The sequence below is a fragment of the Monodon monoceros genome, unplaced genomic scaffold (genome assembly GCF_005190385.1).
Source record: "Monodon monoceros isolate NGI ecotype Baffin Bay Population unplaced genomic scaffold, NGI_Narwhal_1 Super_Scaffold_2, whole genome shotgun sequence".
NCBI lineage: Eukaryota > Metazoa > Chordata > Mammalia > Artiodactyla > Monodontidae > Monodon > Monodon monoceros.
Genome location: NW_021703776.1, coordinates 53,360,462 through 53,383,604, shown reverse-complemented (window position 1 = coordinate 53,383,604; position 23,143 = coordinate 53,360,462). Strand labels below are relative to the sequence as shown.

At 40.4% G+C, this 23,143-nt stretch overlaps 1 protein-coding gene across 7 annotated transcripts in view; it reads left to right on the top strand.

Moving 5' to 3' along the window:
* Positions 1 to 23,143, top strand: part of ADAM22 (ADAM metallopeptidase domain 22) — a 250,350-nt gene that overhangs the window by 225,349 nt on the left and 1,858 nt on the right. For 3 of the 7 annotated variants that reach the window (XM_029233347.1, XM_029233353.1, XM_029233346.1), the window contains 3 exons: positions 2,431 to 2,517; positions 8,216 to 8,339; positions 13,094 to 15,595. In XM_029233347.1, coding sequence (XP_029089180.1) covers positions 2,431 to 2,517; positions 8,216 to 8,339; positions 13,094 to 13,114 — 232 coding nt within the window. In that variant the 3' untranslated portion in view covers positions 13,115 to 15,595. Of the gene's footprint in view, positions 1 to 2,430; positions 2,518 to 8,215; positions 8,340 to 13,093; positions 15,596 to 23,143 lie in introns of those variants that run through there. The other 4 variants (XM_029233349.1, XM_029233348.1, XM_029233352.1 and 1 more) reach the window with 2 other exon arrangements.

The following is a 23,143-nucleotide window of genomic DNA, read 5'->3' as shown; positions in this document are numbered from 1 at the left end:
CTGTTTTTCCACTCAAAGTTTTGCATCTTCCTCACTGTTGTACATGATGTAAAGAAAGTTTTTGGCTTAGACTTTGTATTATATATTGTGTTTTTACAGGAGGGAGCCCCAAGCACCTGAGCCTGGGCACTCCCTCGCCCCGACAGTCCCATCCCAAGGCATAAACCCAGGGGGCTCTGACAGCCCCCAGACAGGGAGTCTGGATCACAGGTCAGTCTCCACCTGCCCCTTCATTTTGGGCTGCCACTTAATCTGCCTCCAAGTCCCTTCCTTGGCTGAGAACAGGGTCATTTGATCTGTGACTGACCCCCAGCGTCTGCTCAGAGGTGGTCCTGGTCCAGCCAGCATCAGCTAATTTTCCTCTGCCTTTCCATCCTGGAGAACACAGAGAGCTCTCCTCTCCTGTCGAACGCATTTTTTTTTTTTTTTTTTTTTTTGCATGTTGCGCTATAAGCCAAGTCAAGCCACGTAGGCAGGTGTATCACAGTTTGATGAAATCCCATCACTCCAGTCAGCACTACCTAGAGATGTTAGGAGGCCCACTGTGAAGACACTTTCATGGGCACATCCCCAGAGGGAACTACAGTTGAGAGCTCTCTTCAGTGACCTCTAGTGAAGTGATCACAGCTTTCTGAGATGTTCCCAGACACAGAGAGAAAGGTCCACCATGTGCAAGTCAGGCCATGTAGCTGTAGGTTTCCTGGAACATCCATGGCTGTCCCTTAAAGCTTCTGAGATTGACAGTGAAAGGAACACATGTCTCCTTCTGGAAGTGGCCGACTGCCTGTGGGTGACTCAGTTTGCTGTGCGGCTGTGTTTCACCCGGTAACAGCTGCATGGGCTTTTTCTATGGTTTTCCCCAGGCCAGAGCATTCACTAGCCTTTATGTGTGGCTGCACTTGCTTTTTGACTTTTTTCTTTTTGTTCAGAGTCTCAGTGGAAATCTTTATGCAAGTTTTAATTGGCTATCTCTATCAAAAGCACAAGTTGGCAATGATTGTGGCTAAAGGCAAAAAGAAGTGCGAGTTGTTCTCAAGTCAGGGGACACTGTCTTAGCAAAAATGGTCGTGTAAGCATGAAAAACAATCAAGCCCTTCTCTCAGGAGGGAACTCGTGATGTTATTTTGTGGCGTACATTGGTTATAGCTAACAAGTTGAGGAAAATCACTATGGAAAATAATCTAATTTTGTTTGTTTAACTGTGGAAATGTATCTTGATTTAAATGTATCTACTAACTAAAACTAAATATGGAGGAAAGAAGCAGACTTTAACCACAAAAAAAGCAGTGTTTTTTATCACTTTCCCTGGTTTGTTTCCAAATAACTTTAAAAGTTTTATGGAGCTCGAATCTTTATTGTCTATAGCATCTCTAGAAGTTACCTTTTAAATGAGAAAACTCAGTAAAACCTCCAAATTCTTCCATGAGTGAATTTGTTGAAACTGTATTTATTTGACGAGGGCATATTCTAAGAGAATGTGATTTTGCTTGGCTCCCAGGGTAAAAATCAAAAGAAACTGAAAAAACCCAAAAAAAACCCAAAAACCCTTGCACTCATAATTTTACTGCCTTTAACATTTTTCTTTATGCAGTAATTCTGATGGAGACTTTGGCCAGATCCATCAGGGAAATGTTAACTAAGGTTGTTGTTATCCTCTGGTAGTCACTCCTTAGTGATCAGACACTTGGAAGGCAACCTGTGAGGGCCATTTCCTACTGGAAACATGAGTGTGGAGTGCACAAAGGGGAGGAAGGGACATCGCAGCTGCACCTAAGTTACTAAACCCACCTTCAAGAACATGGAGGCCTCTTGGGACCACACTTACTGTGCGCTGGGGCTCCAGGATCAGAAGAGTGGGTCCCTTTCTGCTCCTTATAGAGCCAGCTGGGTCACCTTTCTCGTTGACTCCAGCTTGGGATATGCTCTCAGGAGTGAGACAGAGGCCGTGTAAAATCTTTCCTTTCATATTGGAAAGAGAACGTGGCCCCTTTTAATTGTTCTTGGGGTGTTATATTCCCAAACACCAGGTTGGAATTGCAGCCATCTGAATATTCTCAAAAAGGCCCATTATCATTTGAAAACCAAGAAGCCAAATGAGTGGTGGCCTGGAAAAAGCCACTTTGGAGGTGGGTGAATGGGACTGCTGACAGATCTCTGAGAGAGAGCTTCTGATCCACTTTGGGAAACCACTGGAAAGGCTTTCCCTGAAAGGTTGAATGCATTCTAGAATGCCTTGAGCCTTGTTGTAGCTGAGTTTATTGCCATGTCATTGTACAGACTGCCTCATAATCACCCAGCATCCATCCTGGTTTATTTGCCATAGTCATTAGTGTTTGGAGGGTGAAGAACATCCTTGCTAAGCTTGTGCTGTGTATTTTCAGATTTTCTATCTTGTTCTGCTTTCTTTGTTCCTTCCATTGCTTTCTGCAGGTATTTAAACCCATGGTTCAAAAGAGACTATAATGTAGCTAAGTGGGTAGAAGATGTGAATAAAAACACTGAAGGACCATACTTTAGGTATTTTATAAATTAATTTTATATCCTTTTCAAACTCTCCCAGCACATTCAAATACTGTAGTGTGACTGGCTCTCTATCTTGTATCTCCCAATACAAGTTCCCATAGGTGGAAAGGGTCCTTGTTTATTTGCTGCCTTTTGATCTCTGTTTTTGGCTTCGTGAGCAAGTCTAGTTCTTTTCTGAACGTTTCAAATGAAGCCATTTGAAAGGGTTGCCATTTAGTGCATGTCCCTATCCCCATCTTGAGCTTTTTAGTAGCTTTCTCTTCATGCTATGCTATGTAGTGTTCTATGAGCATGAAACATACTTTCCACTAATAAAGAAGCACTATTAACCTGAACAATTTAATTTCTAGAATCTAGCGGTTTCATAATGCATTTTTCCTACTTACTGCCTGAAGAGTGCATAGTGCATACAAAAACTCAAGGAAAAACGTGAAAAGAAACCATATGAAATGTGGTGGAATTTTACTTTGAGTAAAAACACTGATTTGATGGAACTTGAAAATTGTTGAGATAATATTGACCACACGAGAGTGTGTGGAATGAGTTTAGGCTCGAGTTCAGTACAACCATTTGCTATCAGAGAAGGCTATGCTGGAAAAGGGTTTTACAGATTCTCAAAAAAGCATCTAAAGGAATTTTTTATTCCAGTAAGAATGTCGTTGTCTTACCCTTCAGATAGAACAGGAAACAGCTCAGAAACACGATCTTGATTCACAAGAGAGCAGACAGAATACTCCTACATTTTAGAAACTAGCAAATTTACTCAGTTCACTGCAGCTCATGTAACATTAGAGGTCAGAGAGAATTTCCACGGCTCTTAATGGCATTTTTTTCACTCTTTATAATATCAAACTGACTTCCTAGATGTAAACATCGACTTTATATCTGACTACTCTGTGGACAACTAATGTAAAGAAGCAATATAGACTCAATTACTACCTCTTCTGAACATAACTTCAACAATAAGCTTTCAGATTACTTATTACCATGACTTGGGTCAGCATTTATCAGATATCAAAATATGTATGTGTTTTTAACTCTCAGCACCCATATAAGGTGGACTTTCTCTTCCAGTGTACCATTTAGTTTAGACATGTATAGTTTGAGAAAATGATTAGACCTACCTGCGTTTTAATTTGATCCATACATTTGCATATAACCCAAGGGAAGCATAACCCCTGCCTGCTCACAAAAATACCTCCTGCTTTTATACCCCATCTTTCCCTCCTGCCCTGTCCCTCTGCTAATACCACTTTCGCACTGAACCTCATATACATACACTCACATTCAAACATCCCACCCTCACCTGTAGCTCCCAAGATGGCCAGCGTCAGGAAGACAGGTAAGATGATTTTGAATGTTATTTGGAATCTTGGCTCACCTGCAGTCCTATTTCTCTTTTCTCTTTTCCTCAGGCTTGTGGGCAGATTATAATTTGTATTAGCCGTGGAACCAAAACACAATGACTTTGGTCCCTTATGGGGTAGGGCTTATATACCTAAATGGACTTAGCATTTTGCAGCAGTAATTTGTGAAATGGTACTCCGGAAGAGTTGATTCACCTCCCTGGGTAAGCTGAGTAGTTTATGTGGCTCCCAGAGAAGAGTTCACATTTCTTAAAACCAGCCCCCAGGTCTGCCCAGAAGCTGCATGACTAAATGTAATTTGGATGGGGAAATGCTTCAGCTCCCCCAGGTGCACGTGCAAAGCTGCAAGGGCAATTGTAGAGGGTTCCTTTATCTCCTCTTGTAATATGAGATGTTGGTCCTACAGTGGACAGTCATAGGAAGAATTCCTTATTAAAAATCCATATTTATGTTTAAAGGCTAGATATAATTCAGAGGAGGGTTACAAGTTAACTGTCATTTTGGGGTTAATAAGAGTTATGCCTGAAAGACTTGGAAATCAACATAGAATTTTTGTGGAAGTGGTGAGTAATTGAGGTATCCCAGGGCTTGCAACGCAATGATTCTAACGCAACAGAGTGAATTTCATCCACTGTCTGTCCACACCAAGCCTCATGTAGGAAGCACAGAGCATCCACACCTTGGCTTATGCTCTGCCAGGCCTATGGTTAAGCTCAGGTCTGCTTCATCTGCCGCCAGGTCATTCAGGGCTACCTCTCCTGCCAAAACCACCAATGAGGGCAAAGGTCACTTTATTAATCACCCACGGGGTGTGGGTTTGTGGCATCCTTATCAAAATGCAATGTGGGGACTTTGCAGAAAACTGGTCCGAAATACTGCCCAGCATTAAAAAAAAAAAAAAAAATTATATCCATATCACTATGAAGAGCAAAGCAAATGCCAAAAGATTTTGAGCGATCAGAGTGCCTCACTTGGGCTCCCTTACCCAGTTCTCATAGGACAGCATTTGCTCAAATTGTTGTCAATATATATTCAGATCATCACAAAGGAGCAGGTGAGGTCAGAGTGAGAGCATTATCTTCTCATACCTAGATCCTGGGGGCAGTTCTGTTGGTGACAGTGCTTTACAAGCTCTTAGAAGGTTTCTTTACTATTGGGTATTATCCACTGGATTACTCACTTCATCAGTGGTTTGTGAGTTCTCTTCCATGATCTTGTGGAAATGCAGTAACTCTGGAAAGAAACTAATGATAATAACTGTCTGAGTGCCTGCATTGTTCCTTTATTTCTCACAACATCATGAGATGTAGGCATTCTTATTCCCTTTCTATGAAGCAAAAGAGTAACTCGAGATAGCACAGCCAGTAAGTGTCAGAACCCGAATTACAAGCCTGGCTCTGACTCCAAAATCTCTTCTTTTTCCATCAGACTACTATAAAATTTGCACATGAGCACAGCCGAGTGAATAGATGGTAGGCGTGTGTCCCACGTGTGTGACTGGCCTGGTTTTTGCCTGTTCTGGGGGACAGAAGTGAGATTGGCCTTGCCTATCTACAGAAGGCAAACCCAGGAGGTCTGATGTAGCCCCAAGACACACCACAATCCATTGGCACAGGGACGTACCTTCACTGTGTAATTCTAAATGGCACCCACTATGGTTATTACGGTTTTTAAAAACGCAGTAATGATAACGGTTAGCATTTGTCCAAAATTTACTTTGTAAGTGAATGAGCTGGGCTGGTGCCTGGTTTTCAGTGGAAGCCAGATTGGAACCACCAACCAAGTAGCCAAGGTCAGAAAAGAGCCTGGAGGTGGTTTTGAAGAAATGTCTTTCGTAGACATTTGTGAAATATGAAGTTTGTTTTTGTTTCCCCTAAACTGATTTACCCTGCCTTGTTCTCTACTCTTATTTTGACGCCTGCTCTGGTGCCGCCCATCCCCCCAAGATAATTCCCATCCCCCCAAGATAATTCCCTTGATGCTGTCACACACTACCCAACCTCACACCTGATGCCCCTTGCTCCTACTAAACTGTGCTGCTTGGTTTCTCTTCCCATTAGGGTCCAAAGTGTCAGTTAAACTAGTGTGTTAGTGTGAGAAGTAGTAAATGTGCAGTTTCTGTGGGGTTCTGGAGGACACCACTATGTTTTTTTTAAAAAAACTCATTGGCTTTGGCCAGGGAAAGCTATTTGAGGGGAAGACTGGACTTCCAGCACCCTCACCGGAATGGCCCTGTATGTATACAAAGCTGGTCACTTGGACCCATGGCCGAGTGAATGGCTGGCATGACTTTGAAGCTGTAAGCCAATAATACCTCATCCTATGGACACCCACACACACTGCAGAGAATGAAAAAGAGGACTCAGTTTGTACGATCCCCTAAAGTAAACAAGATTTAGCTGTTTGCATACCTGACTCGTTTTTCTGAACATGGATATCTTATCAGTAGTGATTAGGCTAAAATCCAAACCCAGGTTAATATCCCTAGTTTTAGGAAGATATATTTAAATCTTTACGTACAAAAGTATGTGCTCATTCTACACATACTGAATTTGTTTCCTAAAGATCATCGTCCTATTTGAAATGTCTTCCTAAAATTGAAAATAATCATGAATTTCTGAATTAGAAAAAGATGTGGTAGTACATTGCTTTAATAGTACTTTAAAAAAAAATAGTACTTTAGAGGATTTGAAGTACTTACATTCTAAGTTCCACCCATCTGCTCCACGATGGATAGCATTAATACAGCAGAGGTCAAACAGCTGCAATATTGTGACAGTTCGCATTAAGGAGTGAACATTTCTGGACATTTTCCAGAAACAGAGGAAACATTAGGAATTACAGATTTAAAGTAAACTGAATCACTCTTGAGTCTTAAAATTGAGCCAAATCTCAGGGTTTGTAGGAAAAATTATTTTCAAATCTTAGCTTGAATTTAGTGTCCATAAAATAGAAACTGATTTGAAAACTACAGCAGAACCAGAGCAAAGAATGATATATGGATAGGAACGGAAATTTTAAATCAGGGAGAAAAGGACATCTTCATTTGGTGCAGGCAGTACGGTAACTAGATCTCCCCCCTACAGAAGGCTACCACACCACAAGCACTCGCAGGCTGAGTCAGTCGCTTACAGCAGATGCAATGCACCCCACTGAAGTAGGTCCCTGTGCTTCAGCATGGCGGTGCCACCAGTTCAGTGATGTGGTCATTACCGCCTTGCACCAGGAATTGAGGAGTCATGGATGTGTAGTGGTGACATTTGTGAATGGGTAGCTACTGCTGAATTATCATGTTTATTTTTCATTGACACAGTGTAAATCGAGGCTTTTCACTCTCAGCTGTTTTTCTTTCACTTTAAAGACAAAATAGCAGATATGGTCTCTTCCAGTGCGCTCTGCTTAGTCACAAATATTACCACTGTGCATGCAGAATCAAACAAGAACAGCATAATGCACCAAGAGCTTATGCAGATCTTTCATATGGAATATCTGTCTCCACGATGAGAACACATGTTATCCAAATAGGAAGAGTTTTTGTTGTTGTGTTTGGTTTTAGTTTTAGTAAAATTCCAGTCATTAAAGTGTTGCCACCTTATTGACATGACAAGTATACCCTACATGAGTTACCAAGGTCTATGTCTATGGCTTAGAATCCTCCCCTCTACAGAAATGATGATTGTAGGGACTAATCAGACCATTTTTGTATGTTCTCATCAGACTCTTTGTTTGGCTGGAACTCTGCACTCCTTACCGCTTGCATGTTTACTAATGTGTTATTAAAACCCTCGTATTTGCCTTTGTTCTTTCACAACTAACACACTGGCCTCTGAATGCATGAGTTTTGTGTAAACTGGTGTGTGACTTAGTAACTAATAAATGTATCAGTTGTACTTTCAGATCTTAAAACTATAATTGGAATTACTGCACTAAAAACATTTTTTACATTAAGTGATAAAAATAAGGTAGACTATTAATATATCGTACACTTAATTTACCACTATGAGCTCTTAGAGTATTTTTTGATCCCTTCTTCATTTTAGCTTTTTAAAAATCTATTCTATAAAAAACCTCATTAGTGGCTTTCTAGCTGAAAAGTATTCTGTGTACTAATATTTAAACAATCCATTGCAGTTTTGAAGTTAGGAAGATAAAATTCTAGCATTCTAGTGTTGTGAATGACAGAGTATGTCCCAGTAGTTAAACCTTTGCAGTAGTGGCCTATGAAAGTAGAAATCAGAGGGTTCTTTCTGAACCCATTTTTCAGATATTTGAAAAGATATTAGGCAATCACATAATATGTATTTCATGTGTTCTCAACGTCTCAGGACTTTATCTCCTGCCAAGTCTCCTTCTTCGTCAACTGGGTCTATTGCCTCCAGCAGAAAATACCCTTATCCAATGCCTCCCCTTCCCGATGAGGAGAAGAAAGTGAACCGACAAAGTGCCAGGGTATGTGGGAACTTCTTCCATATGCTAACATCCTCAGTCATGATCGTTTATCTGTGAGTTGATGTTTTAAAAGAGAGAGCCATTTTTCCTTTTTTTGTTCATAAGAACATGAGAAGAATTGAGTTTGGAAAATAGTAGATTCTTGGGGCTTTTGGGCCCAGATTTGTATTGGCAAATTTGTTTAATTATCGATGAATTCTAGAGATATTTGGCTTATATTAATTATTCACTGCTATATATTTACATCTTATTCATTGCAGCTAATATATTACAACCTGGAAGAGACAAAACAGAGAGTGTATTTTGCTTTATCAGTTTTTACATATACCTTGAAATGCCAGAGATTAAGTAAACCAGCCTCATTTCCATGCCCAGTTTGCTAACTCAGGCCTTTTGTTGGCTAATAACACCCAGTAGGATTTAAAAAATAGGAACCCATGACAGAAAGTCAGATCAGTGTCTTGGGGATGGGGGTGGAATTTGGATAACTGTACAAGGAAAGGAACCTTGAAAATCTGTAATATTAAGAGTATGGCGGGGGCTTCCCTGGTGGCGCAGTGGTTGAGAGTACGCCTGCCGATTCAGGGGACGCGGGTTCGTGCCCCGGTCCGGATAGGCCCGTGAGCCATGGCCGCTGGGCCTGCGCGTCCGGAGCCTGTGCTCCGCAACGGGAGAGGCCACATCAGTGAGAGGCCTGCCTATCGCAAAAAAACCCACAAAAAAAAAAAACAAAAAAAAGAGTATGGCCAAGGGTATGGTGAAATTTAGCAACCTTTTATTTAAAAAAACATTAAAAACATATTTGGAATTTACTACTTTTATAAAAATGATTCATCAGAAGTTTCATGTAAATACTAAGTCCTCTTTTACATTTAAATTATGATTTTATTTAGTCTCACATCATTCCCAGAACACATCCATTATGTGAAATTTGAGATACAGTCGAGTTTAGAGAGGCAGACCAACCCTCAGAAACTTACGTGAAAGATATAACTAAAGAATAATTACCTTTATTGGTGTCCAGGCTCTGTTGTGGTCAGTTACACTATAATTTTGATCTTCTCAGAAACAATGTTGCAAAAAAATAAAGCTTTAAAAGCCTGGACAGATTTATCTGCTAATGGGTCCTTGGTTCCTAGGCTTTTTGGTTTTGAAAGATATTTCAGAGCCTCTTGGACCCTGAACTTACATTATGGGGTCCAAGGTAAACATGGATCATTCAAATTTTAACTTGATCAATTCAGAGTCAGTAAGAAAACATGTGCTGGTTAGATCACTATAATCGAAAAGACTTTAAAAACAATCGGTGGTATTTTATTAACCATACAAAAAATTACCTTCATATATTAATATGGGCAATGGTAAAAGATGGAAAGGAAGACGATAACTCAGATTCCCAGCACTCAGCTTTTGGCCTTAAAAAAAAAAAGACTTGTGAGTAGGCATCCACTTGTTTGTGTTATAAGTATGTGGTAATGAAACGTTAGGCTGATGTCATTCCTTCCCTCCCCAGGGAATTGCTGAAGTAGAACACCTCACATTTTCTCCCTGATAAATTGTCTACATTGCTGTTTTGTTCTATCTAACTGGGGACATTCTTTTAACTGTTGTCATGCCAGGGTGCAGGTTTTTGGAGATGTTCCCACATGAGAGCCCATGAAAATGACATCCTCCAGAAGAAATGGCTGGCCCTTGACCTTTTCTCTAGGCTGACTGGGGCAGCTGTGAAGACTGTAGCCTTGGGGACAGTTGTGTGAAAGGTCTGCTTGGTTCTTGGTTCCCATGAGCAAGTAGCAGAATCCCATAGAATAGGCAGCCCCTGTCTCTGGCCTGTCTTTGTGGGCTGTGGACAATCTAACGAGCAGATCTTTCTATCAGCAAGCCTTCTGTTACAGCTATCCAGACACGGCCAAGGTCATGCCTATTCTTAAAAGCGATGGCTTGGCAATTCTTGGCTCCTTTTTCCTCACTGGGATAATCGTCACCTTCAGGTTTTCCCAGTGTCATTCCTTTGTTCCTCTCTTCTTTCTGCGAGCTGTCATTTATTATTTAATCTTCGTAACCATTTGTGAAGAAACTGGGCTCACTGAAGGTGAAGTCTGGACTCTTAACTACTCTGTATCATCATCTGAGCGTCAATCCAGATCTTCTTTCCCTCAGACGCCCTGCACACCTCCTGCTTAACCATTCATTTTCACTTGTCTCCACCAACAGGTGTCATCCACACACAAAGATCCTCACAGTTGAGAGATTTGGTGTCTTTTTTTAATGAAAAGGACATATAAAGCGGACCTAAAGTAGGTAACAGAATATTTCCATGAAGAGTCAAGAGAACATATTAAGAGAATCTGTAGAGAAACATCCACTTAGTCACTTAGCTATTTCTCCTTTTTTTTTTCCTCAGAAACTCATTGGGTATCATACTATGACTGGCCCCAGATTTCCAGTAAAAATGGGATTTGGTTGGAAATTGGATGCAACCTATGTTACACTGATCTTAGTCTTTCTTTGTTCATGTTCATAATAATTATACCCACATCGTATTGCCTGGAAACGTATTTTATCAGCTTGATCTTTTTTCTTTTATTTTAATTGGCCTTCCTTCTCTGGTGAACTGAATTGCACTTATATTTGATCATGCCAAACTTGTATTCAGTCCATTAAGGCAATTACTGAATATTTTAGAAATTAGATATCAATGGGGCTGGTAAAAAGAAATGGTGGCAGAGGCCAGGAGAGGGAAGAGGTGAGGGAATTACGACACTGACATCCTGCCCTGGATACATCATTCTGCTCTGATGTGTCCACTCCTGAGAGAGGACAATTGTTCAGCAGACAGTGATGGATTTGGAGAGTGTGTAGCCTGACCACAGGCCCAGAGCAATGATTTTTAATTGGGCTGTGGTGGTATTAATGGACTCACGCTTTCCTGAGGTCAGTAGTTCTCAGCATTGACTGTACTGAATTGTCTGAAGGACTTTTAAAATATACTGATGCCTGAGTCCCACCCAGAGAGATTTTGATTTAGTTGGTCTGGTGTGCTGTCTAGGCAGTGGGATTTTTAAAACATCCCCAGATCATTGAAATATACAGCTGGGTTGAGAACTACTGTTCTAGATGGCTGTATCAGAATCCTGGGGAAAGTAAGGGTATGTGTAGTTTTAAAAAAATAATATTTTAAGTTATTTCATTTCAGACACAATATTTAATTTATTCAAAATTTCAAGTAATATTGGGTGGGGCAAAAAGTTCGTTTGGTTTTTTCCGTAAGATGGCTCTAGTAGCACTTAGTTGTCTTTAACTGCACTCGAAACAATTTTGTTTGATTGCATTGTGACAGCTGTCATGTCAGCGTGCATTTAAAAAAAAAGCTTATCAAAATTGGTGAATTTTTGTGTAGCCATTTTAATTTTTAAGATGGAAGAGAAAAGCAACATTTCAGCATATTATGCTTTATTATTTCAAGAAAGGTAAAAATGCAACTGAAAAGCAAAAAAAAGATTTGTGCAGTGTATGGAGAAGGTGCTGTGACTGATCGAACGTGTCAAAAGTGGTTTGTGAAGTTTTGTGCTGGAGATTTCTCACTGGATGATGCTCCACAGTCGGGTAGACCAGTTGAAGTTGATAGCGATCAAATCGAGATATTAATTGAGAATGATCAACATTATACCACGTGGGAGATAGCCAGCATACTCAAAATATCCAAATCAAGCACTGAAAATCATTTGCACCAGCTTGGTTATTTGAATCGCTTTGACGTTTGGGTTCCCCATAAGCAAAAAAAAAACCTTCTTGACCATATTTCCACATGCGATTCTCTACCGAAACGTAATGAAAATGTTCCCTTTTTAAAACAAATTGTGACAGGCGATGAAAAGTGTATACAATAACGTGGAACGGAAGAAAGTGTGGGGCAAGCGAAATGAACCACCACCAGCCACACCAAAGGCAGGTCTTCATCCAAAGAATGTGATGTTGCATATACGGTGGGATTGGAAGGGAGTCCTCTATTATGAGCTCCTTCCAGAAAAACTAAATGATTAATTCCCACAAGTACTGCATACAATTAAACCAACTGAAAGCAGCACTCAACAAAAAGCATCCGGAATTAGTCAACAGAAAACGCATAATCTTCCATCAGGATAACGCAAGACCACATGCTTCTTTGATGACCAGGCAAAAACTGTTACAGCTTGGCTGGGAAGTTCTGATTCATCTGCCGTATTCACCAGACATTGCACCTTCGGATTTCCATTTATTTTGGTCTTGACAAAATTCTCTTAATGTAAAAAAATTCAGTTCCCTGGAAGACTGTAAAAGGCACCTGGAACAGTTCTTTGCTCAAAAAGATAAAAAGTTTTGGGAAGATGGAATTATGAAGTTGCCTGAAAAATGGCAGAAGGTAGTGGAACAAAAGGGTGAATATGTTGTTCAATAAAGTTTTTGGTGAAAATGAAAAACGTGTCTTTTATTTTTACTTTAAAACCGAAGGAACTTTTTGGCCAGCCCAATATTAAATTAGGATGTGAGGGTTTTGTGTATTGAAAGGTGGCCGTTGTTAAAAACGTTGAGACTCAGGTTTAGAGGAAAAAGAGAACTAAAAATTAGAGTGTTTATTTTATCCATTATGAGACTTCGCATCCACAATCACATAAGTATAGATGAAATTACCGAATCTTTTTCATCTTTGTAGCTCAGAATATGTCTGTTTCCTGCTTTTGCAGTGTGAAATTTTGCTTTTCTCTGTTGTGCAGCTATGGGAGACATCCATTTAAGATCAGCTGTTTACATGTGATACATCGAAACTGTTTACTTCAACTTTTATAGAAACTCAGCCTCACTGAGTCACTGCAAATCTATCTGCTCTTCAAACAACTCGAAAACATCTCTGAATGCCACAGAGGAGAGGAAGCCGAGACTCACATCTGGATACCATTTTCTTTTTGTCATTGGCTTCAGATTTAATTGAACCATGAAAAGAACTACTGAAATGTTACACTATAACATGGAACAACTAAGGTACTGGTATGTTAATGGATAATCCGCATGACAGATATATGTAGAAATATCACTGAAATTAACTCACATGACCCAAATGTAGCAAGTTTCCTAAGGGACAATAATGGATTCAGAACTTGACATTCTGAAGCACATCCTCATTATAGACAGTAATGCTATGTGCATGAGGCTTCTGTTTATTGTTTTCCACATTTAAGGAAACAACATCCCATAATAGAAACTAGCATGCTGGACTAAGGCATATAGGATTTCTTCTGCAGGACTTTAAAGCTTGAGAGGCCAATATCCCATATGCTAACTGGAAACATGTATTTTTCTTTTTTTTTCTTTTTTTTTTACTTTTCATATTTATATCAGCATACAAGGACAATTGTACATATGTAAACATTTTTAAAATTAAAAAAAAGCAGCTGTTAACACACAAGTGTATTTTGCCAGATGCCTAAAAACAATCAGTCACAATCACGTCGTCATCATCCATCAAATGGTCTTTAAAGATTATGACCGGATGATGTTGTAAATATAGTGGTCAGGGCTGTATGTGTGTCTCCCCATAATTGGTATTTGTCCAAACCATGTGCTATCCCTTTAAAGTGTGCACAGTCGAGAGGCAGTTTTATTGAGTAATTAATTGAACAAGAGAACAAAATGTCCGACAGAACTTAGGGCCTCCACAGCTTGCTTACTGCCTCAAGGCGCTCTGCTAGCAGCTGGCCGCTCCCTGGGAATCCTCCAGCCTGTCCGTCTTCCTTCTGGGGGCTATAGCGCCTGCCTCAGTGGCTATCCTTTTTCGGTGCCAGAGCACATCTGCTAGTCTCACCTGGGGGGGCCTGTGAGCCCCACAGCAGTGTGTCCTGCTGAGTTAAACAAATGCACCAAAGACACAGGAGGCCACAGCTGCTGATGCATTGGTAGCTTCCAGCTTGCCAATACTCTAACCCTTTGTGGCCTAAACTTTTGTTCTTTAACAAAGCTTTTTAGCCACCCTTATCTGTGACATGAATGACGTGTTTTAATGAAAACAACTTTCACACTGTTTATTGAGGGTGTTTATCATCAGTGGGACGTGAGTCCCAGCAGGTCATTCTGCACTGATTTGTAAGTAAGATATGGAAGGTTCTACCAGCTGGGCTGGGAAGCCTCAACAGGTCGCAGAGGGTTCAAAGAAACCTAAAACCCCAAGGGTGCAGCAACTGTGAAGTTATCCAAACAGCCGGCAAGGGGTAGAATCTGATGTTCTGAACTCTCTACGTTTTTAATCCATAGAAAAGTGAGAAATCTATGTTAAATCCCCTTCTTTAAAACCAAAGTTCGATAGCTGTCATCATGTAGCTCTGCCATTCTTAAAGAAAACTTCTCTTGGGAGGCGACCCTAAGTGAGCTCAGAAATTAATGGGATCAATCAGATGCTTTGATGTAAAGAGTACTTCTGAATTTCCTAATTTTCTCTCCTTTTTCTTGAGAGGAATGGAATCTGCAGACAAGATTTCAGAAATATCCTCTAAATTTGATCTCTGCCAGTAGTGTCCGAGAACAAAACCCATTTCATCTCCGTGTGTAATCATCTTGGAGGCCCAAACTAAAGGGCCCATTAGAAGGCAGTGTTTTCTCCTCTATGTGTCTATGTCTTCCGTAACGGACCTCTCTTCTGAAAGTCTTTGAAAACATTCGAAAAGCAGTTTAATTATCCAAAATGATAAAGTATAAACAGCAGTTTTCATGACAGGAAGGGATGTGATTGTCGAGACTATGATAAAATGATCCATCAGCCTCAAGTTGGGTGATGTTGCCATGTAGCCCAAGCCAAGGACAGGAGGACAGACAGATTTAAAGATGTAGCAAATAAAGTGGCTTTTGACCAAGATCACTTTAATGTGCACTGAATGTTTTCTGATATTGAGTGTATAAAAGGCTAATGTTAGAAGGTTTATTTTGACTATAAAAGAGTTATAGATTTGAATGTAAGATACCTTATGTAAATATGCTTCCTAGTTAATGGTTACACATCCCTCATTTGAAAGAATCCACAAATGATTAGCTATGTAGTCAATGGATCCCTTCACCCTTCTGTCTTTCCTCACCTTCTGAATTATTTTTACATGAAGATTATTATTTCAAGTGAAAAATCATTATTTGTGCCTTTTGGGACACATGGTTGCTCTAGAGGTATACAGTTTATAGTCATCCTCCTCGATAATAAACTTCACATAGGACTGAATGAAAAGTGTTTTATTTGCAGAGAGACTATGATTTGTGGCCTCTCCCATTGCGGAGCACAGGCTCCAGGATGCGCAGGCTCAGCGGCCATGGCTCATGGGCCCAGCCGCTCCGCGGCATGTGGGATCCTCCCGGACCGGGGCACGAACCCGTGTCCTCTGCATCGGCAGGCGGACTCTCAACCACTGCGCCACCAGGGAAGCCCCGAGAGACTATGATTTTATAGTCCCTTTGATGTTCTATTCTAGATATCTACTCTATCTAGGAATGTGTAAACATTCTTACAGCCATTTGCCACGTTCTTTGACAAGTTTATAATTTCAGTGGCTAGTTGTGAGAAATACCTATATGTGAACTCATGGTTGGTGTTCTAGATGTATTAAATCTAAATATCTATGACTTTTCATCCACTGAAGCAGGGAGAATGGACCCATGGCACTAAACGCAAGCACAGCATTATTATTATTATTAATTTTTTTTGAGTATCTATTTTGGAGAGCAACTTAGAGGCCACATAGCAGTTTGTATCATGAAACTAATATTTATAGCCCCCAGTCAACTATAGGACTGTTATACTAATCAGAGAAGAGCAGCTTTTTGGCCTTTGTGTTCCATTGTATGCCTTTTTCCTCTCTTTCTGAAGTTTTGTGCGTAGATTAGACTTCAGATTGACAACTCTGCAGCCTGAGATGTTCCATTTATCCATATTTGTTACAGTATAGTAAACCCTGATTTAAAGCAACACATATCTCTCCCCTAAGAGTGTCAACAAAGGAGGTGTGGGAAACATGGAGCTATAAAGGAGCTGACTGGTCAGATTAACTGGTCTCTGTGTCCAGCTCCTCATTCTTTAGACAGGAAGTGGCACCCTCCTCTGGGGTCTCCCAGCTAGAAAGTGGCCCCCAGGCCACATGCAATCGGTGGAAAGGAATAAACTCCTCAAACAGTGCAGCATCAGGAGGCCTTTCAATTTGTGGCTGCTGTATTTTTTTAAAGATACCCAGTGCTTTTCCTTAAAATAAAATGTTGACTAATAAAGTAAATGCCAAAGCTATTTTCCAGGTTGATATATAGGTGCTTTATTAAATGATACTACAGTTTCACTCCCCTGCCCACCTCCACCCCCCTTGCTTTTAAAAAGGCTTTTAAAATTGTGTTACTGCGTAAAGTCAATCCCGCATAGATTTCTGAACATAAGATTGATAGGGTTTCTAAAAGAAGTTGCTGAAAAGATAAAATCAGGTATTCTGTGCACTTCCACAGAAGGACTATTTATGTTTGAATTCCCAAACAGTCTTAACATTTCTCTATTTTTTCTGTTGATCCCCTTGCAGATTTGCATAATTTAATCCCCTCTATTGTCTCAGATCTTTTTGTGTCTGCTTTACCTTTTACCTTCTTAGGTTTTCTTTAATTTTTATAGTTACCTATGGGCTAGAGGAAATATGGTATTTCTGTTCACTTTCAGTGTTTCAAAATTGTTCATTTATTAATCTCATCCATTCTTCATTTCCCGCTGTCATGTAGTTCTATTTTAACATATATATTTAGTGCTTTAAATATTTCCTTGTGTTTTTCGACATGATAATAAATCCTTACGTAAAGAGAAGACTATTTTATTTTACTTTATTTTACTTAAAAAGGGAATATACTGGAACTTACCGAGTAGCTTGCCGAGTGTATGGGAAGGGGAGCTGAATAAAGGCAGTGAGGGAAGGAAAGGGAAGCAGGCCTGCTGCCCCCGCAGCCTGATAGAACACCGCCCCCTGCTACCAGGACGCCCCCTATGGGCAGCATTTTTTTTTTTTTTTTTTGGCCAAGCCGCATGTGGGATCTTAAATTCCCCCACGAGAGATCAAACCTGTTCTCCCTGCAGTGGAAGCGCAGCGTCTTAATCACTGGACCGCCAGGGAAGTCCCTGGGCAGCATATTTTAAGTACAATCGTACCAGTTGGTAAGTTGACATGAATTTTACATGAAACGTTCTGACTCCCATTTGTAGCATAATGTCTACTTTTTTATGCTTCTAATTATTTTTTTCTATCCCGTCTATGTTTCCTCTAAAACTGACACTCAAATACTTCTTTTCTTAAATTGAGTCAAGATGAATTTCTCATTTTATTAGCTTAAAATATATATGAAGCAAACATAGGGCTTAATTGGAGGCTGAAACTTTGAATTTTTCTCCTCTATTTTCTGAAGGGCTAAGACTTCTGATTTCGGAGGCAGCAACTTTCCTCCAGCCTGGGAGAGCTAAGAACTTTCCTAAACAGCTTCCCCTGTTTATTGGACCCTGAGGAGCCCAGTCTGCTCTTGTGAAAATCAGCTGAGAGGGAGCAGCCTATCTGGCTCTGGGTGTGTGCTGGGGTCTGGGCGTGGGGGTTGGAGCAGCCACACCTGCTGGGAACCTTCGGGGCATGCTCCTAGCATCTGCTCTGTGGGCAGGTGCTTTTAATTCCAAGAGGAATTTTCCACCCCACCTGCAGATGCAGAGCAAACAAAGATGGAGCCGGATCTTAGAAATCAGGAGTACTTCTTCTTTGTCAGAGTCCCCCAAATGGGGCATCTTATGGTTCAGTTTGTAGGTAGAAAAACAAAACATTCGGAAACAACAAAAACCTGCCTAGTGTTTTTGTCCTTTATATCCATAGCCTGACAAACAGTAAGCATTCTCACTGTGGGTTTGAGAGATGCTTCCAGACCCTTCCTACTTCCAAAGTCGCTCTCTCTTCAGTAGCTGTCAGACCTTTTCTCCTGACTAGGAACTTTCACTGCCATGGAGGTAAGTCACTTATTCGCCTGAATTGGCACTCGGGGAACCATTGGGGCGTGGAATTAGGGGAGAGAGGCACTTTTAGCCTTCCATCGGCATCTGGGCATGGATTATGCAACTTGGGAAGTCACTGAGAGATTGGTTGTCAGGGTGTGTTTCAGGCTGGAGGGGAGATAAGAAACAGCAAGGCTTGGGAGGTCATGGGGCATTTAGCCCTGGATAGGAGCAGAATGGAGAGGCGCAGGGAGAGCTCAGAAGCCAAGCCAGTGGAAGAGCACAGGTCGGCCACTGGTCGTATGATAGGGAGAGGTGCTGCGTGCCTAGGGCAGACCTGTGTGCTTTGCAGTTTTACTGAGTGTTGGCTGTGTAAAGCCTCATTGTCTGGTGTGGCTGTCCCTGTTGCATCGTTCATAGAACCTGTATCGTACCTGGAGGTGCTTCAAGGCTGACAGAGGTTTGGCTTAAGGACATCATCATTTCATGCTTTTAGGTGTCCTTGAAATCAAAACCAGGGAAAAAGTGTTTTTTTTTTCTTTTCTGTTTTTCGTTTTTTACAAAAAGGCATACAATGAGTCTAGCAATGTTGAGATAATATGCTTAACAAATTCATCAATACTGTTTTTGAAGAGTTATGAGTTTTTGAAGAAACGCGCATTTTCCTCTCGTTAAAAAATACATATGCATACAATACTGTACTATACTATGATACGTTTACTTTAGGGCTTAGTCTCTTGTTTTATGAAGTTTCAGATGTGGATTTGTGTTTTGATGGTCAAGCTCTTAAAAAATGCACAGAGCCCCCAAATCTTTAAACACAGTGGTGCTAAGTTACACTAGATAACACAATACAGAAAGTGCTGATAGGAATTAATACATTTATTCAGTAATAATACAAGAGTTCTTGCTAAATTATACATGTGTATCACTGCCTGATGAGAATCCCCACTTTTCTAATGCAGTACAAAATCAAACTGTGATTCTACAGCCACTCTTTTTAATGGGTAAAAATGACCCAACATCTTTGTTTTGTATGGAAAACTTTTTTTTTTACACTAACTTCAGAGATGCTTAGCAAAGGTTTATTCAGAATAATAAGCACGTGCTCCTTTTTTAACTTGCTGGAAGAGGCTTGCCTCTCCAATTTAGCATCACAAAAAGACAACTTCTTTTAAAAACGGAGCGTTTTTACCTAAACAGCAGTTCATATGTTAGCCAGTGTAGGTCTGCACTGGTGTTTTCCACATCTATCATCTTCAAGGGGTGATGTCCCATCTACAGCTAGTGGAAGACACTGCGTGGGGAAGTGTTAATGGCGGCACCGTTTCACTTTTGGTAACCAGGTAATCAGGTGTATATAGTTTGGCTTCATTTTAACATTATATTCTCTCGGCTACTCTGCACTTCGGGTTCTTAAGCTACTTTAAACATTATTACTGGGTTTTGGCAAACAGCAACTGAAATATATGGCGACTGCTTTCCAGATCAAGTGCGATTTGTTTCATGGCTGTTCAAGTTATAAAGTTGTTATATGTAGGTAAACAAAATCTTGCTGTTTTTAAAGGTCACTGTAACTTAAGGTTCAGATTTCTGGCACAATTTTATTAGTATTCACTTCTGAAGCTAATAAGGTACCACGCTTTTCTATGTTACTCTCATTGTAACATCAATAAAGTGACTTTCAATAAAAGATTTATGTTATTTTGATGCATGACTCTCTTTAATCCTGCTTTTCTCCCAGTCACTCTTTCTCTCTCAGAAGCTCTGTGGGCATGCTGCTGGGGGTTCTTCCCTTTTCTGTTCCACGCGGTTCTAGAATGGACCATCGGCATGGGGGGAAATACCATGATCTTTAGTGAAGCCTGAATGTTTACTTTGTTGGACAGTTGCCCCAGCTGGGTGACATATGGAGTCTTCTCTATCCACCTGCCTTATTTCATGAACACTTTCTCCCTCACCCTAATAAGGATCAATTTACTATAGTCTGTCCTAGAGCCCAGGCAGTGGTGCTTATATAATGAGTTCACTTGTGTCAGACTGTAAAGCATTGCGCCTTGGATGGGCTCAGTTTGGGTCCATGAATTCACTGCCTAAAGAATTTTTCCACCCGGCCTTTTCATCACCTCCTCAGCAGCCCTTTCATCTACCAGTCTTTACCCTGGCACTTGGAATTTCCTTGCCTTCAGCTCCTAGTCTGCTGAGGAAAAAAGCAGTTATAAGTAAAGTACTGTTTTAATGTGAGAAAAACAGAAGTCATTGACTAAGGGTTTGTACATTTATTATGAGATTAAAAAAATGGTGATTACATATAGCTCCATTTCTTCAATTTATAGTATTTTAGGCATATAATAATCCACTAAGATAAACACTGAAACAGTAACACACTCAGCGAAGCAAAAGCAAAGTCTAGATCAGAGATAGCAGAAGTTCTCGCTCACGTGCCATTTCGTGGGCTGACGGTACCGCCTGGAACATCATGCTGAAGTGGAGTCTAGACTTTTTGGCTCAATAGGAGTGAGAGCTCTGATTAATATGACTGCTGTGGGGCAAATCTATGCCAACTGTTCCCGGGGAAGCACAGGCCTCTTGCGGCCACATTCCTATGGAAGTGCTCAGAAAGGGCTGTAAGTACTTTATCATCACAAATCTCTTGACACACCATGATAAAGCACTCATCCCCAAAATTAAATTAAATCTTGAGTTGGGGTGATTTGAGGAACTTAATTCTCGAAATGACTGAAGTATTCAAGTTTGAGCTCACAGCTTTATTATGCTCCAACTACATGCTCTAAGAAAAGTAGACCAAAAAACAGTTTTGAAGAAGGCGGTGAGGCTGCACTGGATGTATATAATGAGTAAAACAGAACCCACCATAAAACAGAAATAGGCAACACGAGATTCACTTGTAATGAGGATTTTGGCTGTGTTAAAGAAAGAGGATGGATATGTCACATTTGTCAAGGGGAAGGAAACTTTCTAACTGCAGGACATACTGAAGACCAGGCTGTACGCTTTCAGAAAGAAACAGTGAAAGTAGAAGTGGAGGAGATAAGGATATCAATAATTAAAGCTGAATTATTTCCAGAGACACAGTTTTGTAACACTTTAGCACTTACTCAAAAGCAAATTCAGAACCATGACTGATGCAACACACCTTGGGACCTACCAAAGCAGTCAGATGGTGCAAGAATGGTGCATAACCTTTGGTCAGCAAGGGCCTTCTTCCTTACCACCTTGGTCACCCAAGAAATGACCATTTCCTTAAACTACGATTTCCTCAGAGGAGCCTGATGAATTTGAAGCCTCTAGGTGCTGGGACTCTTAAGGTGAGTTCCTTGCCTCCTGGTCCTCTGAGCCCCCATTAGTTGTCTTCTGTACAGCTCAGGCTCAAGCCAGGCTTTGTGACCTTACAGACAATATATCTGGAATGAAACCTAGGCTCACCATGAAATTAATAGAAAGCAGGTTGACTCACATTCTGAGATGTAGCCTGAGTGTGACTACGTGACAGAAATACATAAGTTAGGGTTTAATAAATGTTTGTTAAATGTATGTATCTCTGTGTGTGTGTATATACATATATATATACATATATATATACGGGGGGAGAGAGAGCGTGCACGCAATATTTGAAAAAAGTTAGTGGAATGAGGCTAAAGATGCTTAGAAAATATTTTATTTTTCTTTCGTTGACAACTAACTGATCATCTGAATGGTTACTCTCACATTGTGCCCTAAAATAAGAGATATTTTGCTGGCAGGGAGACTAATTTCATTGTTTTATCTGTTAAGCTCTTTTGCTAAAAAGAGCAAACCAGGCCAGCTTTAAATTTAAGAAACAGAAACATTACTGGTGCTTATCATGCCAGTACTTTTTCATATTCAGGCGACCCCAGGAGGCATATATTACCTCCTTTCCAAGATGGGGAAATTGAGGCTCTGAGTTTATCTAAAATGATCAAACCACGTATTTAGTAAGAGGCACAGCCAGCATTAGAATCCAGACCTTACTAGTACATGGTTTAAAAATTAAAACAAAAAATGTCTTCCATTATAAATGTAATACTTGCTTGTCAGAGAGTATTTGGAAGAGTGGCGGGAAGGGGGAAAATGAGCTCATAATTCTGACTTCCACTGGAAGCCACATCAACATTTTTATATACTCTTTCCAGTCCTTTTACTGTGTATATATGTATTTTTAACATCTTTATTGGAGTATAATTGCTTTACAATGGTGTGTTAGTTTCTGCTGTATAACAAAGTGAATCAGCTATACATATACATATACATATATCCCCATATCTCCTCCCTCTGTGTCTCCCTCCCACCCTCCCTACCCCACCCCCCCACCCCACCCCTCTAGGTGGTCACAAAGCACCGAGCTCCCTGTGCTATGCGGCTGCTTCCCACTAGCTATCTAGTTTACATTTGGTAGTGTATATATGTCCAGGCCACTCTCTCACTTCGTCCCAGCATACACTTCCCCCTCCCGATGTCCTCAAGTCCATTCTCTATGTACTGTGTATATTTTTTAATGTATGTGTGAACACGTGGCATATCAAAATGGATGTATCACCGTTTAAAAATTAGCATCTTCTGATTTTAAAAAGAAAGCACACACATTATAGAAAACCTGGAAAATACTGAAATGCATAAAGGGAATTAGTCACCTAGAATCCCATTAGCCAAAAATAACCACAGTTAATATTTTCATACATTCCTTTAGTCTTTTCCTATCAATTTTCTTTTTTACATAGTTAAGCTCATAATGTTCAAGATTTTTAAGTATAGTTAGCAA